The sequence below is a fragment of the Siniperca chuatsi genome, linkage group LG1, assembly GCF_020085105.1.
Source record: "Siniperca chuatsi isolate FFG_IHB_CAS linkage group LG1, ASM2008510v1, whole genome shotgun sequence".
Taxonomy (NCBI): domain Eukaryota; kingdom Metazoa; phylum Chordata; class Actinopteri; order Centrarchiformes; family Sinipercidae; genus Siniperca; species Siniperca chuatsi.
In genome coordinates this window covers 20,068,017-20,086,839 of record NC_058042.1, presented here as the reverse complement: position 1 = coordinate 20,086,839, position 18,823 = coordinate 20,068,017, and the positions used below count along the sequence as shown (strand labels likewise).

The window sequence follows — 18,823 nt, the reverse complement described above, 5'->3', positions numbered from 1 at the left end:
AAGTGGACAGCGCTCAGCTGGAAAAAAAAAGTCATTTATTTCTGTGCACCAAACACAATTAAGCAACATTTATATCAAAATGACTGGCGTGGAGTTGTTTGCTTATGACAGAACTGTCAATCAAAATCTGATTAAACCAGAACAACACAGTCCTAAAGAAACAGATGACACTGACATTTTGAAACAAAAAAGATTTTTACATTTTTATCTACATTTTTTCATGGAAGAAAATGTACAGTTCTTTTAAATTAGTTACATTCACTGCAATATTTGAAATAATTGTGCAATATTCTCTGTTTAGTACTCCGGTGCAATATACTCTGTTTTCAGTTTAATTTATTGATATTTATTCATACTTCTATTACTGCTGTGCAATATCCACCGTGCGCTATTACTTATTACTTATATTATTACATTGTATTATTATACCGTACATACTTATCATCAACCGGTAAATCCACTTTATACTTAACACTTATTTTAATTTTATACTTATACCCACTTGGTACTTAATTTATCTTGCCTGTATTATAGTGTATTATATTTTTTGCTTAGTACTTCTATTCCTGTGTGCAATGACGTGACAGTGAGCAGCTGTAACAAAAGACTTTCCCCTCGGGGATCAATAAAGTATTTCTGATTCTGATACATGATTTGTGGCATTGTATGATTTCATCTGATGAAGCTCTGACCTCAGATGTTCACATTAGAATATGATCAGGTGTTAAGAAAGTACAGTGTTTAAAGCTCAACATGGGCATTTTTTTGTGGTATTGTAATAACAAACATATTCCTTCAATATTAATTTATAATATGATTTTTTGGATATATTGTAAACTGATCACGAGATCAACAACCGGAAACAATTGGTTCAATAACATGATGCACCACACTTGAATATTTTCGTTCTTTATTTTCATTATTTTGTCATTTCTTCTGTGTTTTTGAAGCGATTATAATAAACATGGAAAATGATGAATATGTTCTGAATCTTTCTGACTGTGATGATTACATAACAGTTTCATTTTCAGAGCTTCTTATTCTCATGAACCCTCTGATCTTTCAGCCACACATGCCTTTTAAGACAAAGCAGAATCTTACCACATACAGCAAGAAGAACCTTGTGTCTGTATTCATTCTCATCTCCCCATGTTTCTTGTTTGCATCATCATGCGCTCTTTCCTCTCTGCAGGTGAATTTGGCTCTGAAGCAGAAGTCAGACATTGAGCACTACAGGAACAAGCTGAGGCTGAAGGCTAAGAGGAAGGGCTATTATGACTTCCCCTCCACAGACGGCAGCAGCAGCGGTCGAGCCCTGCCGCAGAGACAGCGGCACGGCCATGAGAGGGCAGCTGGTGAGCATGGCAGACCACTGGAGCCTGATGATGAGCGAGGTTCCACTTATGTCAAGTCTCACAGGAGGTGAGAGGAGTGTGGAAAAGCAAGTGGAACCTGGGTTTGGCTGAGTGTAAACAGAAAAGAAAATCCATGCTTACATAAGGGTGTGAGGATACAATTCGAGCAGTCACAAAGTGCTGCAAGGTGACGTGGCATTTCATATCGGTTGATCGGGCTTCTAACCATGGTCAGTTATCCATCTCTGCTGACCTCTGCCTTGCCTAATTTGCTTATAGATAAGTAAAACAGTCTCGTCTAATTTTGTCATTATCCTCTCTTAGTAGACAGTGAGAGACCCATCAGGCCTGTCTGATTAGTTTGATCCAAGTTTTGAGCTTCCATAATGGAGATAAGAGGATTGGCAGGGTGTCGGACGGTCCACTATGCTGGTTCTGTCCTGCTTCTGCTTTACAGATTCACATAAAGATGGAAAGAGTATTTGGTTATTACAGACTCAGGGCAAGGGGGGAAACAGCCTTTTCCACATTAACATTACATCACACTGGCTGCCTATAGAGCGGAAAGCAACATTTCAATTTTGGCTTGTGGGTTGACTTAGTAAAGGGTTGAATGGACTTGCTATTTTTATATCTCACCACAGTGAGCAGGATAAGGATTTTAGCAGCTATTTTCTGTTGAAATGAGTGTGTGGCTGATCAGTTACAGCAACAACATGCTGATATGCATTATGTCCTTTGTCATTGACTGTATATTGCTGTTTTGTTTTACTAGATGCTTTATCAGTGTTGCATTTTGCTGTGCAACACCTCTTCTCAATAACCTCATACCTGGCAGATGGCACAATTATTATTTAAACTGCTGATTCTGCTCTTTTACTTGATGTCCTTATGAGATATCCTAACATACTGTATCTATTTGGTCTGTATCACAACTTTATGTACCTTTTTGAAAGAGAATCAAATACATTCCCCCACTGTATTCTCCACCATTTCCACTTCCCACCCACCTTTCACTGCAGGCACTCTGAAACCATGGCTGAAACTAAGAAAGCTGAATTGAAAGGATTTCAATTCATAATAACTATACCCCAGGTCTGATTTGTACTGAATCCACTCTTTACTCTAATTGGCAGGCACTCCCAGGTAGGGCAGACAGCCTATCGCAGCAGACAGAGTCTGAGCAGTCCCAGCCCTGGAGGAACAGAGATGGATCTGCTTGTTATGAGGGAGAGACCCAGGAGAGGCATTCGCAACAGCGGCTATGATGTGAGTCACATGTCATCACCTACTGACCCTGATTCACAACCAGATGCAGTTAAACTGTGTTGGTACTTTTTAAATAATATTAGGTAATTTGCATTATATTTGTAGAAGGCTGATGCACAAGTGATGTACTAGCAACAGTAGCTATAACTTGCGAATCACATATAAACTTTTAACTTATTATATTATTATTATACAAATATTTGTTCATTTATATGCTTGTTACCAAATTCTGATGATGATTTCAAACACATTTCAGAAAACCTAATGCCACTGTTTTCAATCTAGACGGAATGTAAAAATAGACCATTTTTAATCAGAGCTTGTCAGTGCTAAATCTGTGCCTTATTGCCCCATTTAAGACACAGCCACTGAGCTAGAAATCAGATATATTCTACTCAGGTGTGGTTTCAAGTGTGCCACAGCAAGCTGAAAGAAGAGAAGTGGTTCATTCATAATTAAGAGTTAAGATTTATAAGGTCCTGTCGTTTTGATATGTAATGCTTCTCAGGATGGCTGGTTTGTGCTTCCACTCTTTTATTGTTCCATTATGGCTCTGTGTATGGCTCTTTCTGTCATGAATACTAGTATGTGAGCTCCCAAGTGTTATCAAGCAGACCATTTCTAAAAAGTGTTTTCATTCTGAGCTGTCCTTTTGTAAAAAATATGAGCAGTGATAGAAATATTTCACTGAAGTGCTGTTGACCTGCCAGCCATTTTGACCAGTCATTTTGTACTTCATACTATTGCAAGTGAAATGTCTGCTGTGAAAACAGCCTCTTGTGCATTTGATGTAGATATATCAGGCTCTTGGGATGACAGTGTGGTGCCATGAACAAAATGCCACAGGTCTTAACAAGACAAACTTCAGAATATTATATTCTATAATATTATTACAGAAGACTCTTGACAAGCTCTAAAAATTTATATTTTCTATTTTGACAAATAGTAGTTCCTTCATTCTGACCTCCCATTGTTATGACTTTTGGTTGGTTTGTACTTACTGTTCAGCTCTGTTAGAAATATGGCACAATAGCCAGTACAATAGCCCTGTTGATTACAATGGGACTAGTGTAGCTGCAGGCCCCATCACTGCAGATGCAAGTCTCTGCTGTTCCGTGTTGCAGGGGGGGCTGATTTATGAGGTGCACTACGCTACGTCTCCTGTGGCTACCCTCTATTCGTACAGGAAGTAGGGCAGCCTCAACTCGTATTCATTTACCACTGAATATGAGGACTGGATAGATGGAAACAGACGCTGGGAGAGGGAGAAATATGGAGTAGAGGGTATGAAAAGGTGGAGGGACTTTCAAAAAATGTTAGAAAGAGGACAGAAAAGATGGAGTGAGGTAGCAGGTAAATATATAAGATGGAGAATCAATGAATATACAGGGGAGACAGGATGATGGTTATACTGTATATAGTGTAGGTAAACTGAGAAGGAAGATACAAAATAGCATTAGCACATAACTATCCAACTATTGTACTGAAAAGTGCAGGTTGGCACTCACTGAAACAAACTGCCTGGTTCTGCTGCTGCACCTACTGTGACCAAGCAGTTACACTGCTGGATCAAACCCTTCCTGCTGACTTGTCTCAGAAACTCTCAGTAACATTAAACAGCCTCTTCTAACTCAGTCAGCACCTTGTCAACAACCCACTGAGAGAATGACAGGAGACATTATAGAACTTGTAATTTTCCAGCTATCTCAGGTTGTAACTGTTTATATCCCGCTAATTCAATAAGGAGAGGTTTCATTGTCTAATATTTGATCCAGGTGTAAATCAGAAAATGCCTCCCCAGGTGGCCGTTGCTACATATTCACCCACACCATAAAACTACAGGGCACTTTACTTAAAATTGTGCCCAAGTTTCATATATTCACATCCTATTCATTTCCTTATTTTTGTATGTATGACAGAATCCATGTTTTTTGTAACTGTGTTTACTAATCAATCCCTTGCACATTCTGTTATATAATAGTGTGCACTGTATCTATGTATTAGCAAGTCAAAGTTTGAATGTGTTTGTATATGTTTTAGACTGAACCTGAATTGATTGAGGAGACGAATGTTGACCGTCTAATCGGGCCGCGGGGATACGTCTACGGTCGGGGCTTAAAAGGCCACTCGGAGACATCCACTCTGAGCTCACAGCCGTCCATTGATGAAGTACGACAGCAGATGCACCTGCTGCTGGAGGAGGCATTCAGCCTGGCTTCAGGGGGGCAGTCCACATCTGGAAGACACTCCCATCACCGCCACCCACCTCCTGACCACTACAGCCCGGCACCGCCTCCCCTCCCCTACGCTGACGTGGTGACCAGCGCCCCGGGTACAATGAGCTGTGGACGGGGAGGCCTGCAGTGGGTACCATCTTATGGTGCAGATGTGTATCAATGCAGCCTGCCCAAACCGGTAAGTGGGATGGGATTATTTGGCCTCTCTTAAGAACTGTGTTAGAGTTTATGTAACCTTAAATGCCTTTCACTATCTATTTAAGGCCTTTCACTTCACCCAGCTCCCTGAGATGGCCATGGGTTCTCCTCCCCCTTTACCACCTCGCACTGGACCTCCTCCTGGGACCTCCTTAAGACGGTAAGGCTCAAAAGGTCTCATACACACGCACACAGATGCAGGCAGACACAGTCATACACACACTGTCTGTAGCATCCCAAAGTCCATCAGATATTCCACATTTATTCACATTCAAATTCATATTCAGGGACTAGATATTCACTAGGTAATGTGCTGTGGCCAGGGTGATTTTAGGTCTTATATAAATTTGAATATTGAACTAGTGCATTGGGAGATGGCAAGAATGTTAATGAAGTACTCACTTTTCCACATGGAGTGTGTCTGCCATCTAGTGGTACTGACCAAGTATTCCATAACTCTGTGTTTATTCCTCTCCAATCTCTGGCCACCTTAGTTCCACTTCTGACTTGGGGCCTAAGGGAAGGAGCTCAGAGACATCTATCACTGAAATGCAGAGTCAACATGACAACAACCCATATGGGCCAACTACTAGAGCAGCACTTCCATCTATCACTGCAGAGCAGCCTGTGTCCAACTACTCAGGTAAGCATATGAGGAGGTGACTTAGCATTTTATAAGTAACCCATAATGTGCTTTGCTTCCATGCCAACATACATTTTGCAAGAATAGTAATACTCTTGGAATTAAAATCTTAAATTTAATCATCCCCTTGAAATACATTCATCAATGAATGTGAGTCTCTCTTCTCTTCTCTGTAGGAAACCCAATAACAGCCGTCTACGCCATCCCAGCCACCAGGCCTGGCTACTCAGAATACTTTGTCTCCACACCACCCACCTCCTACCACAGTCCCTCCTGGATGTCCTATCCACCTGAGCCTGAGGATGTGCCGCCACAGTGGGCAGACTCTGTAAGGAAGCCCATTTTGCGTACTTAGGAAACACCCAGTCCTACTAAAAATAAATAACTGAAAGATGAGTGGGAGAGTAATGTGGACAGATGTCTTGATTAAACTAGGACAGTCCCAGTTTTCAAGCATTTGTCCCAGTGCCCCAACAGCTATTTGTCGTAAAAATTAGACCTTTTAAATTTCCGAAAATAAACTTTTCTAAGTGGCTATTGTGACATTTCTTGCAGAATTAAGGCCATATCCACACCATGAACAGGTTAGAAAAGTGCTCTAAACAGAAGAGAAGCTCTTTGTTTCTCTATCTTGTGAGTGTTTAAGTTGTAAGTTTAGACTTAATCAGTAAGTATTGTTATTTCAGACTCTTGCAGAGACTACAAAAGGCAAGTGTTCTGGCTTTATACAGTATAGACAAGAAGCCCCAAACAATTAAATTCTATACTTTTTAATTGAATAATTGAATACAGACTAGTAAAACTGTAACAAATTTTTTTTTTGTTGAATTGTTGTGAGTGTTGAATATCCCACCCTCACCTCCTGGTTGTCAGGATGTTTTTTACATAACTTCTAGTCACCCCACGGAGCCAGAAAGTGAGCTACAGCGCTGCAACAGCTAGGGATAAAAAGAAACACTCAGAAACACAAAATAGGAAGATTAGTAAGGACATATATTATGTAATGGGTAGGTGAGATTGCCTCTCTGTATTAAAACATTATCCTTTTGTAGACCATCTCACTATGGCACTGACATTTATTTGAAAAGTCTTTTTGTGCTCATGTTCCTATCTACCCTTGAAAAGGACTGGGCCTCATTAAGCAATACTCTTTAAGCATCTTCCTACACTCTCCTCTGTTTTTCATTAAATAAGATGCGTTCCATTCGTCCTGTCAGATCTGTTATAACCCATGTGACCCTCCCTCCCCTCCCCTGCACAGGACTCTCCTTGTTTGTATGGAATGTTCTCTGTCTGTTTGCCTGTTTCAACCAGATGCCTTCATGCAGTGTCTTTTTGCAGAACCAGTGTCATTTAGAAACCATTTGCTGATCTGAATTTATGGCTGCCGTTGAGTGGACACAACAAAATACTGGGGTAGTTGAGCACATTTCCTAATGAACACCTATTTTACTTTTTACCTTTTTTTTCATTTCTTGTGGTGTAAATCTGACACTTATGAAGATTTTGTATCAACATTCAAAAGTAGTCCATTTTGGAGTTCAAGCACTGTTTGAACCAAAATCCATTTCAGTTTTACATACTCGTACAGTAGATCTCCACAGTCATTACTTTCCCTGTTATTTTGGTTCATTTTTAATGATTTTCCCAGAATTGTGTATGTTTTCCCTTATCACCCATTTAATTCTTTCTAAAATAGTGGTGAAAGATAAATTGTTCACTCCGCAAAAAAGAAAATATCGCATATACTGTATCCTTCTAATTATCCAATTGGCAGCCATTATTTTCGTGGGTAGTAATAATATGAAGTTACTGTATTACTGATTTCATGTCTACCCTGTTTTCCAGTTGCCCCTGCCTGGGTATGTAGAGGCTTTTCCTCATCCTCGCTACCCTCAGGGGAGCCCCACCAGGCTGCCCCTGCAGTATAACCAGGCACTGGAGCCGCCACCCACTGCCCCTAGCACAGCATCCCAGCAAAGCCTGCCCCAGGTGGTGAAGGCCATGGACCGCATGCCCCTGAGCAGCCTCTCCACCTCTGCACTCGTGCAGGCTATCCGGCAGGAGGTGGCCAAGTTGGCGAAGAAGCAGAATGACGTGTTTGAGTTCTAGTTTTAATTCTTTGTGTGCAGGAGATGATTAACTGTGCACTGGTCTTCAACAGAGGTACACAAAGGTGGTACTCCTTCAGACTGATTTTTGATGTTTGTACCGTAAAACGGACTTATCTTCTTTACCCACTGATTGATTTCTTTTCACGCGCCATTGGTGTTTTGCAGATCCTGACTTAAAGGAACAGAAAAGATTATTTTTTTTTTTGTTTTTTTTTGAAAAAAAAAATGCCATCCTCTATTGATGATGTCCCAAGTAACTACATGCATCTCTTCTTTGTAGATATGTCAATAGGATACGCTAAATATGGAAAATGTAATTTTCCAGGATTAGACTTTTTTTTGTGAATCAGCATCAACTGAGAAGAGAGAAAAAGTAGCATTATTGTCTGTACTGAGAGGACCAAATACTTCCTGTCAGATGGTTAAGTATAAACCACAGTGTATATGAGCATGTACAGTATTAGGACATCGTGTATCTTATCTCCTTTTATAGACCATTAGCTTCAACAGGCTACATCAATATCAGTTTATTCAAGCATCCATATCATATCAAAGTACCACATCACTTTTCACAAATTCTTCAGTTTTTTTCATATCACATATCAACACCATTACAATAACAACAAACACTGACTGTCCTTGGTGGTCTAATCATTTTTAGAAATTTAAGTTGTAGTTCCTGTTAATTATCAAATGGACTAAATACAGTTTATATGTATCTGGCTCTTTAGTTGAACCCTATTAAATGTTAATGTTAATATAAATGTTTGCCTTTATGTATCTGAAAGAGAGGGAAGCATTTATCCATGCAATATTTGTTTGGGTGTGCACAACAGTAATGGGTGGTTATTATACTTAAATACTTAAAAACATTAACTTTGACGTAGCTATAGGTTTCGCTTTTCTTGAAGAAAAAGACAAAAACACTTTCAAAAACCCAAATGGAAAAACTTAATATATATTTGCAGCTGGATGGACATCACAGAGTTGCAGTTTTATACCGAGCCCAGAGGTTGGAAGATGCACGGATGGCTCAATGCACATAAAACTTCAAAACCTTGGTCACAAAACAATTCTCTTTGCTGCTGGTAGTAGTGCCACAGTTTCTTGTAAAGTTAAACTACAAAGAAGGTGAGTCTATAGTTTGTTTCCTGGCCTTAAAACAGTCTCATTGGGTGCATTCCATGAATAAAATACAAAGTTTGTGTAAACTATTGACCTAAAGAGAGGTCCTAGATCAGTACTCCTGTTCTAAGAAGTTTTAGGTACACAAACCCTGATGTCTTTGTGTAACATTTTGAATGTCTGCCTGAGCGTCGACTCAGATTGAGTGTACAGTACCACACCTGTTGTTGTCCAAGAACTGTTTCAGAAGCACCGTGTTCAGTGTAAACATATCATTGTGGAATGCCAGTGTGCCCTGGAATCATCCGGTTTGTTAAGGTGCAAAGTGCATATATGCTGGGGTAGACATTTACCTTAAAAAACTAATTTCATTCTTCACATCAATCTTAATTATATTTTAAATCAGCCAGACAGTACACGAAAGCATGACAGAGTAACATAACAACATACCAGGTCACATAAAAACATAAATATGGTATGTAAAAAGAGCTAAAATTAGATTTAAAAAAAGAATACAAACATAAGAGCAAAAGACCAAACCTTCTGATAGCCATTGGAATAAAGGAGACCCATGCATGCCAGAATTATTCCAGCAGCAACAAGGAAAGAAGGAGGTCAATTCTTTGTTTAGTGGAAGATCGGGGCATTCAAGGATCCAACTAGCCTTTTTGATGACATGCTTCAGTTAATATCTTGAAGCTTATTTTATCTGAATCACTTAATTTAATCAGTGATTAAATTTTTTTTTTATCTGAATCACTCATTTTAATCAGCTTTGTCAACCCATTTTATTTTGTCTGGCCACCATATCAGGGCAGTGCATAAAACAAAACTATGAACTATTCAATAAAACTCCTATAAAACAAAAGTCATTAAATCATTGCACACATGAAAGGAATTCATCAAGACTCATACTCATATTTCACTGTGGCATAAAAGCCATCAATAAGTTATGATGAATTCTTAATGCAGAATTGCTGGCTTGGGAATGCAAAGTGGGACTGACTGCAGATGAGTGCATGTAGGCCTATAGCAGGGGTGCTGCAATATTTTTGCATAAACATTCAGATGCTATAGATTGCCTACTTTAACTATGTTATTGCAAATCACATGGAATGCTTTGCTGATTATTATAATCAATAATGTCATAAGAAATGTGCCAGTTGTGACATAAGAAAGAAAACTGAGTGAAAATGCCTTTAAATCATTTTTTCCTTTCGAAAAACTGTACTGCTGTTACAGCCGTCCTGAATGAATTTAGCGATTTATGACTTTTGAGCAAACCCTTCCTCTCTTCCAATGTTCTTTTATACTCATGCCTGTTGGTGTGTAAGTAGGTATAAGGAAATACTGTATAAACTCAACAAGAACTTTGTTGTTGCTTGTTTTCCCAAGATTCCTTTTACCCATTATTCAGAGGAGCACTTAATGTCTTAAGAACTGTACTAATTACAGTGATACCATTTTTTGTGTAAACCAGAAGTGAACACCTTTCCACATTCTCATGCTGGAAAACTTAGCGATAATACATAAAAGGGTTTTAGGGTTTATTGGTTTAGAAAAAATGACGAATATTTATTCTATAAAATTAAATATGAAGTGAGCTAAATCTATTAAAAATCAATGTTTTTTTGGTCTTCCTGACTGGATTTCTCATTTCCTTTTCATCTGCTTGATCTTGTTATATTTGATGTTCCTCGGAGATTGATCTGACAGAGAGACCTTGAGACAGATGGAGAATAAAAGAAATATTAGCCTACGTGATTAAAATCAAATAAAAGATTTTATTAGAAGAATCCATACTTTCTGCATGTCATTTTTCCTGATGAGCAATATCAAAAGAGTCGAAGCAACTGTTGCACTGATTCTCCACTCCTACAGTCTTCCCTGGTACTTAATTATGCCACTTTATTATCATTTTAGACCTAGTTAGTACTAGGGGTGATTATTATTACCACCTACTTACCACCTTTAGTATTACAAGGAATAACATTACAAACACTGATTACTCCCTTGCTCCAGGAGGCAGAATAATGGTTGAATGTGAATGCATTCAGAGGTAGTTGTGTACCATTAAATGACCTGTTGTCAGCCATGACGCTATACCAAGACAGAGACACAGAAAACACAGATTTTCATGTCTTTTGGTGAATCCACTTCTGGCTTGCGTACCCTCTCCCATAGATTGATTCAGGGTCAGACTCGGGGCACGCCTGTCATGATGCTCTTTTTGTTTGGCCTGATTCCATTCAACCTTCCCAGTCAGTGAAGGACACACCAGGTCCAGCTGGGTCCTGATCCTCTGGTTCATTAGCAGCTCAGCAGGTGTGGCTCCAGTGGTGGTCTGAGGGGTTGACCAATATTTCAGCAGACACCTAGACAACTTTGTTTCAGCACAGCCATTTCTTACAGGGATTCTGTGGGTGGTGAATATCAGCCTCAATTTTTCCTCTGTCACGGATGAAGTTATAGACTGCACTGAATGAGCTTCAATCCACTTAGAGTAAGCATCAATGACAATCAGAAACATCTTGCCCAATATAGGCCTGTAAATATCCATATCAAGTCTCATCCGTGGTTGATTTGGCCACTCCCACAGATGTAGTGGTGCTGCTGCTGGGATGGCTTGGTTAGTTTAGCACACATGACATTATCTCACTGTAGACTCTATATCTGCATCCATGTTTGGCCACTACACATAGCTGCGGTGGGCCAGTGCCTTTAACCTTGAAACACCAGGATGGGCCTTATGAAGTTCTTGAATCATTATCTGTCATCCTTGCAGTGGAATCATCACCCTGCTTCTCCACAGGATGCAGCCCTCCTCCACACCCACTGCTCTCACACAAGGCTGCATGTCAGGGTCATTAAACTCTGAGGTGCACTGATGCACTCTAGACAGTTCATAGTCACAGCAAGTCCAGTCCCGTATTTGTTTCACCTGGAGGGGTGTGCCATTCATGTGCTCCATGAGCATTCAGAAATTCAGAAATTCAGAAATACTTTATTGATCCCCGTAGGGAAACTCTTTGTTCCAGTAGCTCTTCTTTACGTCAGTGCACACAGGAGAAAACGATATTATACACTATAAACAGGTCAGAAATAAATTAAGTAACATGTTGGTATAAGTATAAGATAAACTAAGTGTCGAGTACCAAGTGGGTTTACTGGTAGATGGTGAAGTACAGTATAAATACAATGTCACTAATTATGTAATAAATAATAGTAAAAGCGGAGGTGCATGTACTGTCGAGAGTAATTGAGGTATATCCGTAACAGTAATAAGAAAAACTAACAAGGGAAAACTAATATTGCACTTGAGTAGTAAACAGAATATTGCACAATTATTATTAAGATGTAATGCTCAATGTCCAGTTTAGTGACCTAGGGTCAAACAGACTAATCCTTAGAGGGCATGACTACGTCCCCCTCACCTGGAGAGGTTATGGGCCTGGCTGGCAGTGAAAGTATGCTCATTGCATCTGCATTACCATGTTTTGAGCCCTCCCTATTTTCCAGGGTTAGGTGAGTACTCATAAACTGCCAGGATTAAAGCCCATATTTGCATTCTGGCTGCTGCAAATTGTGGGATGTCTTTACTCTCCTCAAAGAGGCCCAGCAGTAGTTTGTGGTCTGTTTCAATAGAACAGTCTTTGATGCCATGTAGATACTGCTGAAAATTTTTAAGGCCAAAAATAATAGCCAGGGCCTCTTCCGCCAGCTGTGAAAAACCGTATTCGGCTGATGAAAGTGAGCATGACATGTTCCCAATAAGTTTGTCTTTACCATCAGCAAACCGGTGCGACAAGATTGCTCCTACCCCACAGGGTGACGCATCGCAGGACAAGTAGAGAGGCTTCATGTTATCATACTGTACCAACAATTGGTCAGACTTGAGACATTCCTTGGCTGCATCAAAGGCTCGGCTCTGGCTTTCACCCCATTGCCATGGGGCTCCCTTCCTCAGCAGCTGGTAGAGGGGTTCTGTAGAAATGTTGGGTAAGAATCAGTGGTAATAGTTAAACATGCCCCAGAAAGACTTCAGCTGTGTCTGGTTGGTTGGAGGTGGGGCAAATGACGAGTCATCATGCCCAGTCACTAGGATGTCATCGACTCTCACGACCACCTGAGGAAGTCATTGTAATAGATTGTCCATGGTGTATTGAAATCTGCCTGGGGCTGAAGACACGCCATAGGGTATCCAGGTATATTGATACAACCCCTGATGTGTATTTTTTGTGGTGAAAGTCTTGGATTCTTCATCCAGAGGGAGTTGTTTGTAGGCCTGAGACATGTCCAGTTTTGTGAATTTTTGCCCCCCTTCCAAGGTACCCAACAATTCTTCTGTTTTTGGAATGGGGTAGTTATCCAACTTTGGCACCAGGTTTACTGTAACTTTGGAATCTCCATATATTCTTGCTGTTTGGTTTGGTTTTAGTATGGGGACTGTGGGGGCGCCCCACTCTGAAAAACTCACAGGCTTGATAATGCCTTCCTTTTCCAATCTGGTCGGCTCAGTTTCAACTTTCTCTTTGAGGGCATATGGTAGGGGTCTGGCTTTAAAGTATCAAGGTTTGGCCTCTGAGTCCACATATATCTTTGCTGTGGCCCCTACTAAGGTGCCCTGGTCACTTTTGAACACTTCTACATGCTATTTTAACAGTGCCTCCAATTCCTGTGGCAGCTCCATTTGCGGTGTGAAAATGGCCCTCCATAGCCTAATAGCCTTCAGCCAATTTCTCCCCAGCACATTTGGGCCTTCCTCTTTAACCACACGCAGTGCCAGCCTCTTTGTTTGCCCCTTGTAACTGAATTGTGCATGCATTTTGCCAATCACCGCCCACTCTTTCTCTAGTATAGGTGTACAGTCTTATTCTTGTGTGATGGAGTGCTCCCCAACATCTTCCTGTATGTGCTCTCATTCAGGATTGTCATCGTCATTGTCTTAGTCATATTGTCATACCTGCCCCAGTGTCTATTTCAAAGTCAATGTCCATTCACTGCTCTCTGTATGGTGGCACTCTGTTGTCATCCTCAAAGTTGTACAACATGAGAGCATACTCATCCCCTAGCATGTGTTGCACTGGTCATTTGTCCATTGATATGTCCCACTACAGCATTTTCTGGCCAAGTGACCCCACTTGTGACAGTTGTGGCATACTAAATCCTTAAACTGTCAGTGGGCCCGTGCTTCCCACCACATAGGAAAAATCCATCAGTAGGCTAGTAAAGGCATGTTGCTGCTCCGAGGCCACTGGCTGCACTGTGTTAATGGGTCCATCCACTGTTTGCTGCAGCTCAGCTACACCCTTAGCTGCCATTTCCATATATGTCACCAGCTCAACAGCCTGTGCCGTGTGAGCTTGTCATCTGCCTCAGATAGCAGACCTGTCTGAATGTGGTTATCGTTTATGTCACACACCAGTCTGTCTCTTATCCTGTCTTCCATTGAGACACCAAACTCACAATGTTCCCACAAAGCTTCCTCAACTCTGCCATAAACGATGCCACAAATGATGCCACAGACTGTCCTTGAAGTCACACTTTGGAGTGGAACTTAAAACGTTGGACAATATCACTGGGCTTTGGTGTGAAATGACCACTTAAAACCTGCAGCAAAGGCCAACTGAAAGAAATGTTCACCTTATCAGAAATAAACATGACAGCTCCCCAAAAGTGAAGCCAAAATATCTTGATCGCCCCCTGGATGCTGGCTGCAGTATAGGTCATAAACCCCGCCCCCTCCATGTTGGTGGGACATGAGCCAAATCTCACCCCCCAACTCAGGATAGCAAAGTCTGACGTTGACCCAGTTTGTTATACTTGCATGTAAAGTTTGTCATAGTCACCCTATGCTGGGGGGGTGCAGTCTTATTTCAGCAGGGGCTTGCCGAAATATGACTCCCGAATATATTATGTAAAAACTTATTCTGAGTGGAATAATTTACACGTCATTTCGGGTGCAGTCCCTTTTTCGGCACAACCGGCAGATATTGCAAAAAGTCATGGCCGCGCCCCCTTTAGACATCGATTTTTCTCTCTCCGGATAGTCGAGTGAGTTCATATTTTTTAACATTCTTTCCATAACCATAATTTTATGAATGCCGAGTGACTTAGCTTAAATGTTTGGGTTCCCTCTTAAGCCACCAAGAATCTATTAATATTAATGTTAGTTAACGTTAAGTTATCGTTAGTGGAAGGCGAAATTTGTAGCATGCTTCAAACTCGCGGCCCTTGGCGATTATTTGTATATCGTTGCTTTGTTTAGTTTAGTCACAGACCTAGTGGTTGCTTTTAAACTTCATTAAAATGTATTTAAGTACATAAAAATGCATTAAAAAGGTAATTAGTAAATTACTGTTGCCACTCAATGTAGTTAGCTAAGTTTCTGTGTATGTCTTCAGTTATTGTTATTCTTACTTGAACCTTTATTGCATCTGTGAACACCATTGTCAGTTCATTGTGTATGCTGAAACTCGGAAATGGTGAGAGAAATGGCATGTCAGGCCGGGCTTGCAAAACAAACCAAGACAGCCATCATCAGCGTTCAGACCCAAAGTGCTCCAGTTGGCCTGCAACAAGTGTTATCTCAAGCAAGACAGGTTTTGTTTTGACAAATGCTCCTGCATAACACATCATCTCAAGAATAATCTTAGTATGCACTTTGTGTTTCCTGTGTGGAGCAACTCAGGCCCCCAAATAAAAGTGTGACACAAGTAAGCTGTCATCAGGAATTCATATGGCAAGCTCAATACCCATCAAAACAGCTAGACATGACATGCAAAATAATGACTCAAGATACCATCCTGATGTGACTGATAGTGGCATACCTGCTGACAGGTACTAGTGTAAAAAAAACCTGTTGTGTCATTTTGAGGATTTCAAAAGATACTCCTGTTTACTTTATACACATACTATTTATTTGACAGCCACAGTTAACCATATGAATGTCAAGCCAGACATATTGCATTCTACATGGTTACTGTTAACAGTTGTGGTCAATGTGAGAAGCATATTCAGAATGTTTCTAGGTATGTATCCTGGTACAATGGTTTATTTACCCCTCACTTACCTTGTGTACATTTTTCCAGGACCCGGGCTAGGAAAAACTCTCCCAAATGAGGATATCTAGTGTGTATGATGGGAAGTAGATGACGCTATTTGAACAGTGCCCTGTATGCCCGAGGATGTGGACCAGCCAGCCACATGTCAGCTGAGTTCCTGCTGCTAACCCTCAGCTTGCTGCTGCTGTGCTTGTCACTGGATCATCTTTTAGGTCTCAATGGTAAGTAAATCATTTTAACCTACCAAATTTGGTGAAATATCAAGGTAAACTCACCTACAAGCTCAGTGGTTCATGCAGTGGAAGTCATTTTACTTTACCAAATTTGAGAAATATCCAGGAGCGTCACCTCCAGTCTTACTATACATTGTAATACCCAGATGCTCTAATAGGTTTGCTGGACATTTTAATAGAATCCTATTCTGAATGTCCACATAAAGAACAAATACCGTCTAGATGAAATGACAAGGTAAAATCACCTAATAGTCCAGTCGTGCACACTTATTTTTCTAAACTTGAAAATAACCAGCCAGCCTATAGGGGAAATAATTTTATCACAAGGTCAAATAAGAGGGAAAAAACTGTTATGTCCATGTTTGTGTTGCAAGCACCAGTGCCAAAACCAGATTGTCCCATCTTTGTTTGTCTCTTATGCGTGTGTGTGCATGTGTACAAGTAGTGCCGTAAATCTGTAGTTCAGCATTTTCCCACCAGGGCTCAGCCTAAAGCCATGCAAACAAATGTTCTCTCTCAGTGAGAGAAGCATATCCTTATCTAAATGGCAAATTAACCAAGTCAGAACACGGCTAATTTGATTTTCTTCCAGAGAGAGAGAGCTGTGCATTCACTGGGGTTACTGCCTTGCATGAAATATTACATGAGCTTATAATGTTCAAGTGTTGTTTACATTTTGTCAGAGCACTGTTGATTCATCTGTGTGTATTTGTGAGGCATACGTTTCTTGTGGTGCTATATTGAAATGCATTATATTAAAAGGAGTTCCAGGACCTCCTGTTCACAGGACATAGCAATATCAATATATACCTGACAGCAAAGAACATCTGGCTTAAGCCTGTGCAGTCATGGGGCTGATGTATAGACAATGATATACATCAGAAGTAATGTTTCTTGCCTATGGTTATTTTTAATGTTAAGATTTTGTACTGGCTATATATTTCATTATTTTGACTACTTTTATTTACTATTATTTTTCACATTTGCCTGTTTTTAATATGTTAATTTTTTTTAAAATTATAATAAGAAAGTAACTCATGACACTATTAACAGGCTACTACATACCAAATTGGAAGGGGTGATAGAAAAAATAATTAGCAATAATAATGGGGTGTTCTACTGTAAACACTATAATCAGGCAGCTAAAACCTGGCATTGCCACTGTCATGATCTCTAAATGCACAAAGTCTGCCATTATCTTTCAAAACAAAAAGAAATTAGTTTGATATTGTAACCTTCATGAAATGTGGCTCTATATCTGTTACTAATCTTGTTGCCATTTCTACACATAATTATTATCCATTCACAAATCAGTTCCATGTAACACATCCGTTTATCAATGTCTGTGCACATAAAGTATGTATGTATCCAAATGTGTATCATGGGCATGATGCACCCTAAAAGTATTAATCACCAAGGGTAGGGCTAAACAATTAATCAAAATATTATCCAAATCACAGGAGCTGCAAATATGTCGATATTCGGGAAATAATACATTAGTGTTAGAGCATTCCTTTTGAGAGGTCTATAGTTTACACTCCTCCACTTGTATACACACGTATATCTTTGTCCTCCATTTATAGCTGCCTCTTTATGATAAGTACCCATTTTAATTCATGGACTTGTACAACACTTGTAAAATGATTTGTTCTTGTTTTTGATAATTTCTTCTCTCTCAGGTAGAGGGTAGATAGTTAGAGTCTAATTTGGCAGCTGCAATTAGATGTGATCTAACGCTGAAGGTCCATTATCTCTAATAAAGGCTACTTAAAGTAATTATAGCACAGCCTTGTTGAGCAGACATCAGCACAGAGATTAGATAATTACCACAATGGTCAGTGCAAGGACAGGTCAAGGAAGGAAACTGAGTCAACAAATCTTCTGTGACACTGAAAGTGATGTTTCCATACTCAGGAGTATACTTGCACTTTCACATCACTCTGAAACTGGATTCAGGCTGAGGTGTTGTTGGGTGGGTTGGCCTGGGGGATTAGACAAGATTTGTGAAATGAAGCGTAACCACAGATTCTCTGGTACTAGTATGAGTCAGAAGGTCTTGATGAGACAAATGATAAATTACTTTCCCCATAAATGATCAAATGACAATGGATATCCCAAAAGATAACATTTTCTTCTTCTATCCATATCATTTGATATGGATGAAAATGGCACATTGTTTTCCACTGACTGAACTCTTCCCTAGTGGTGCAATTTTATTTTAATGTGAACTCAGTGGGTGGTGCATTGAAAGTCAGACTCAAAACCAGACTGACTGAGTAAGAGAACATTAAAATGATCTTAGAAGAATTACTTTATTAATCCCTTTTGGGAAATTACATTTTTTCACTATCTACACACACAGCCCTGAAATACAAACATGCACTCATACAGGACCTATAGACATGCAAGTGGGGGAGAGATGTTAGAGTGATGGGGCTGCCACGTAATGGCGCCCCACTAGTAGTTAGGGGTTCATTACCAAGGGCACCTCGGCAGCACCACTGGCACCTCTCCATGCTCCATACTGTGGTCCATGCTGGATTACCGGCCACCCTGCAGTTCCCAAGCCAAGGCCCTACGGACTG

General features: G+C 40.2%; 1 protein-coding gene across 8 annotated transcripts in view; it reads left to right on the top strand.

The window, feature by feature from the left end:
* The window catches only part of kiaa1549lb (KIAA1549-like b), a 112,497-nt gene that overhangs the window by 52,835 nt on the left and 40,839 nt on the right, over nucleotides 1-18,823 (top strand). For 4 of the 8 annotated variants that reach the window (XM_044190338.1, XM_044190365.1, XM_044190385.1 and 1 more), the window contains 7 exons: nucleotides 1,193-1,422; nucleotides 2,492-2,624; nucleotides 4,665-5,039; nucleotides 5,125-5,219; nucleotides 5,554-5,702; nucleotides 5,879-6,030; nucleotides 7,551-10,737. In XM_044190338.1, coding sequence (XP_044046273.1) covers nucleotides 1,193-1,422; nucleotides 2,492-2,624; nucleotides 4,665-5,039; nucleotides 5,125-5,219; nucleotides 5,554-5,702; nucleotides 5,879-6,030; nucleotides 7,551-7,814 — 1,398 coding nt within the window. In that variant the 3' untranslated portion in view covers nucleotides 7,815-10,737. Of the gene's footprint in view, nucleotides 1-1,192; nucleotides 1,423-2,491; nucleotides 2,625-4,664; nucleotides 5,040-5,124; nucleotides 5,220-5,553; nucleotides 5,703-5,878; nucleotides 6,031-7,043; nucleotides 7,119-7,550; nucleotides 10,738-16,032; nucleotides 16,227-18,823 lie in introns of those variants that run through there. The other 4 variants (XR_006377467.1, XR_006377468.1, XM_044190346.1 and 1 more) reach the window with 3 other exon arrangements.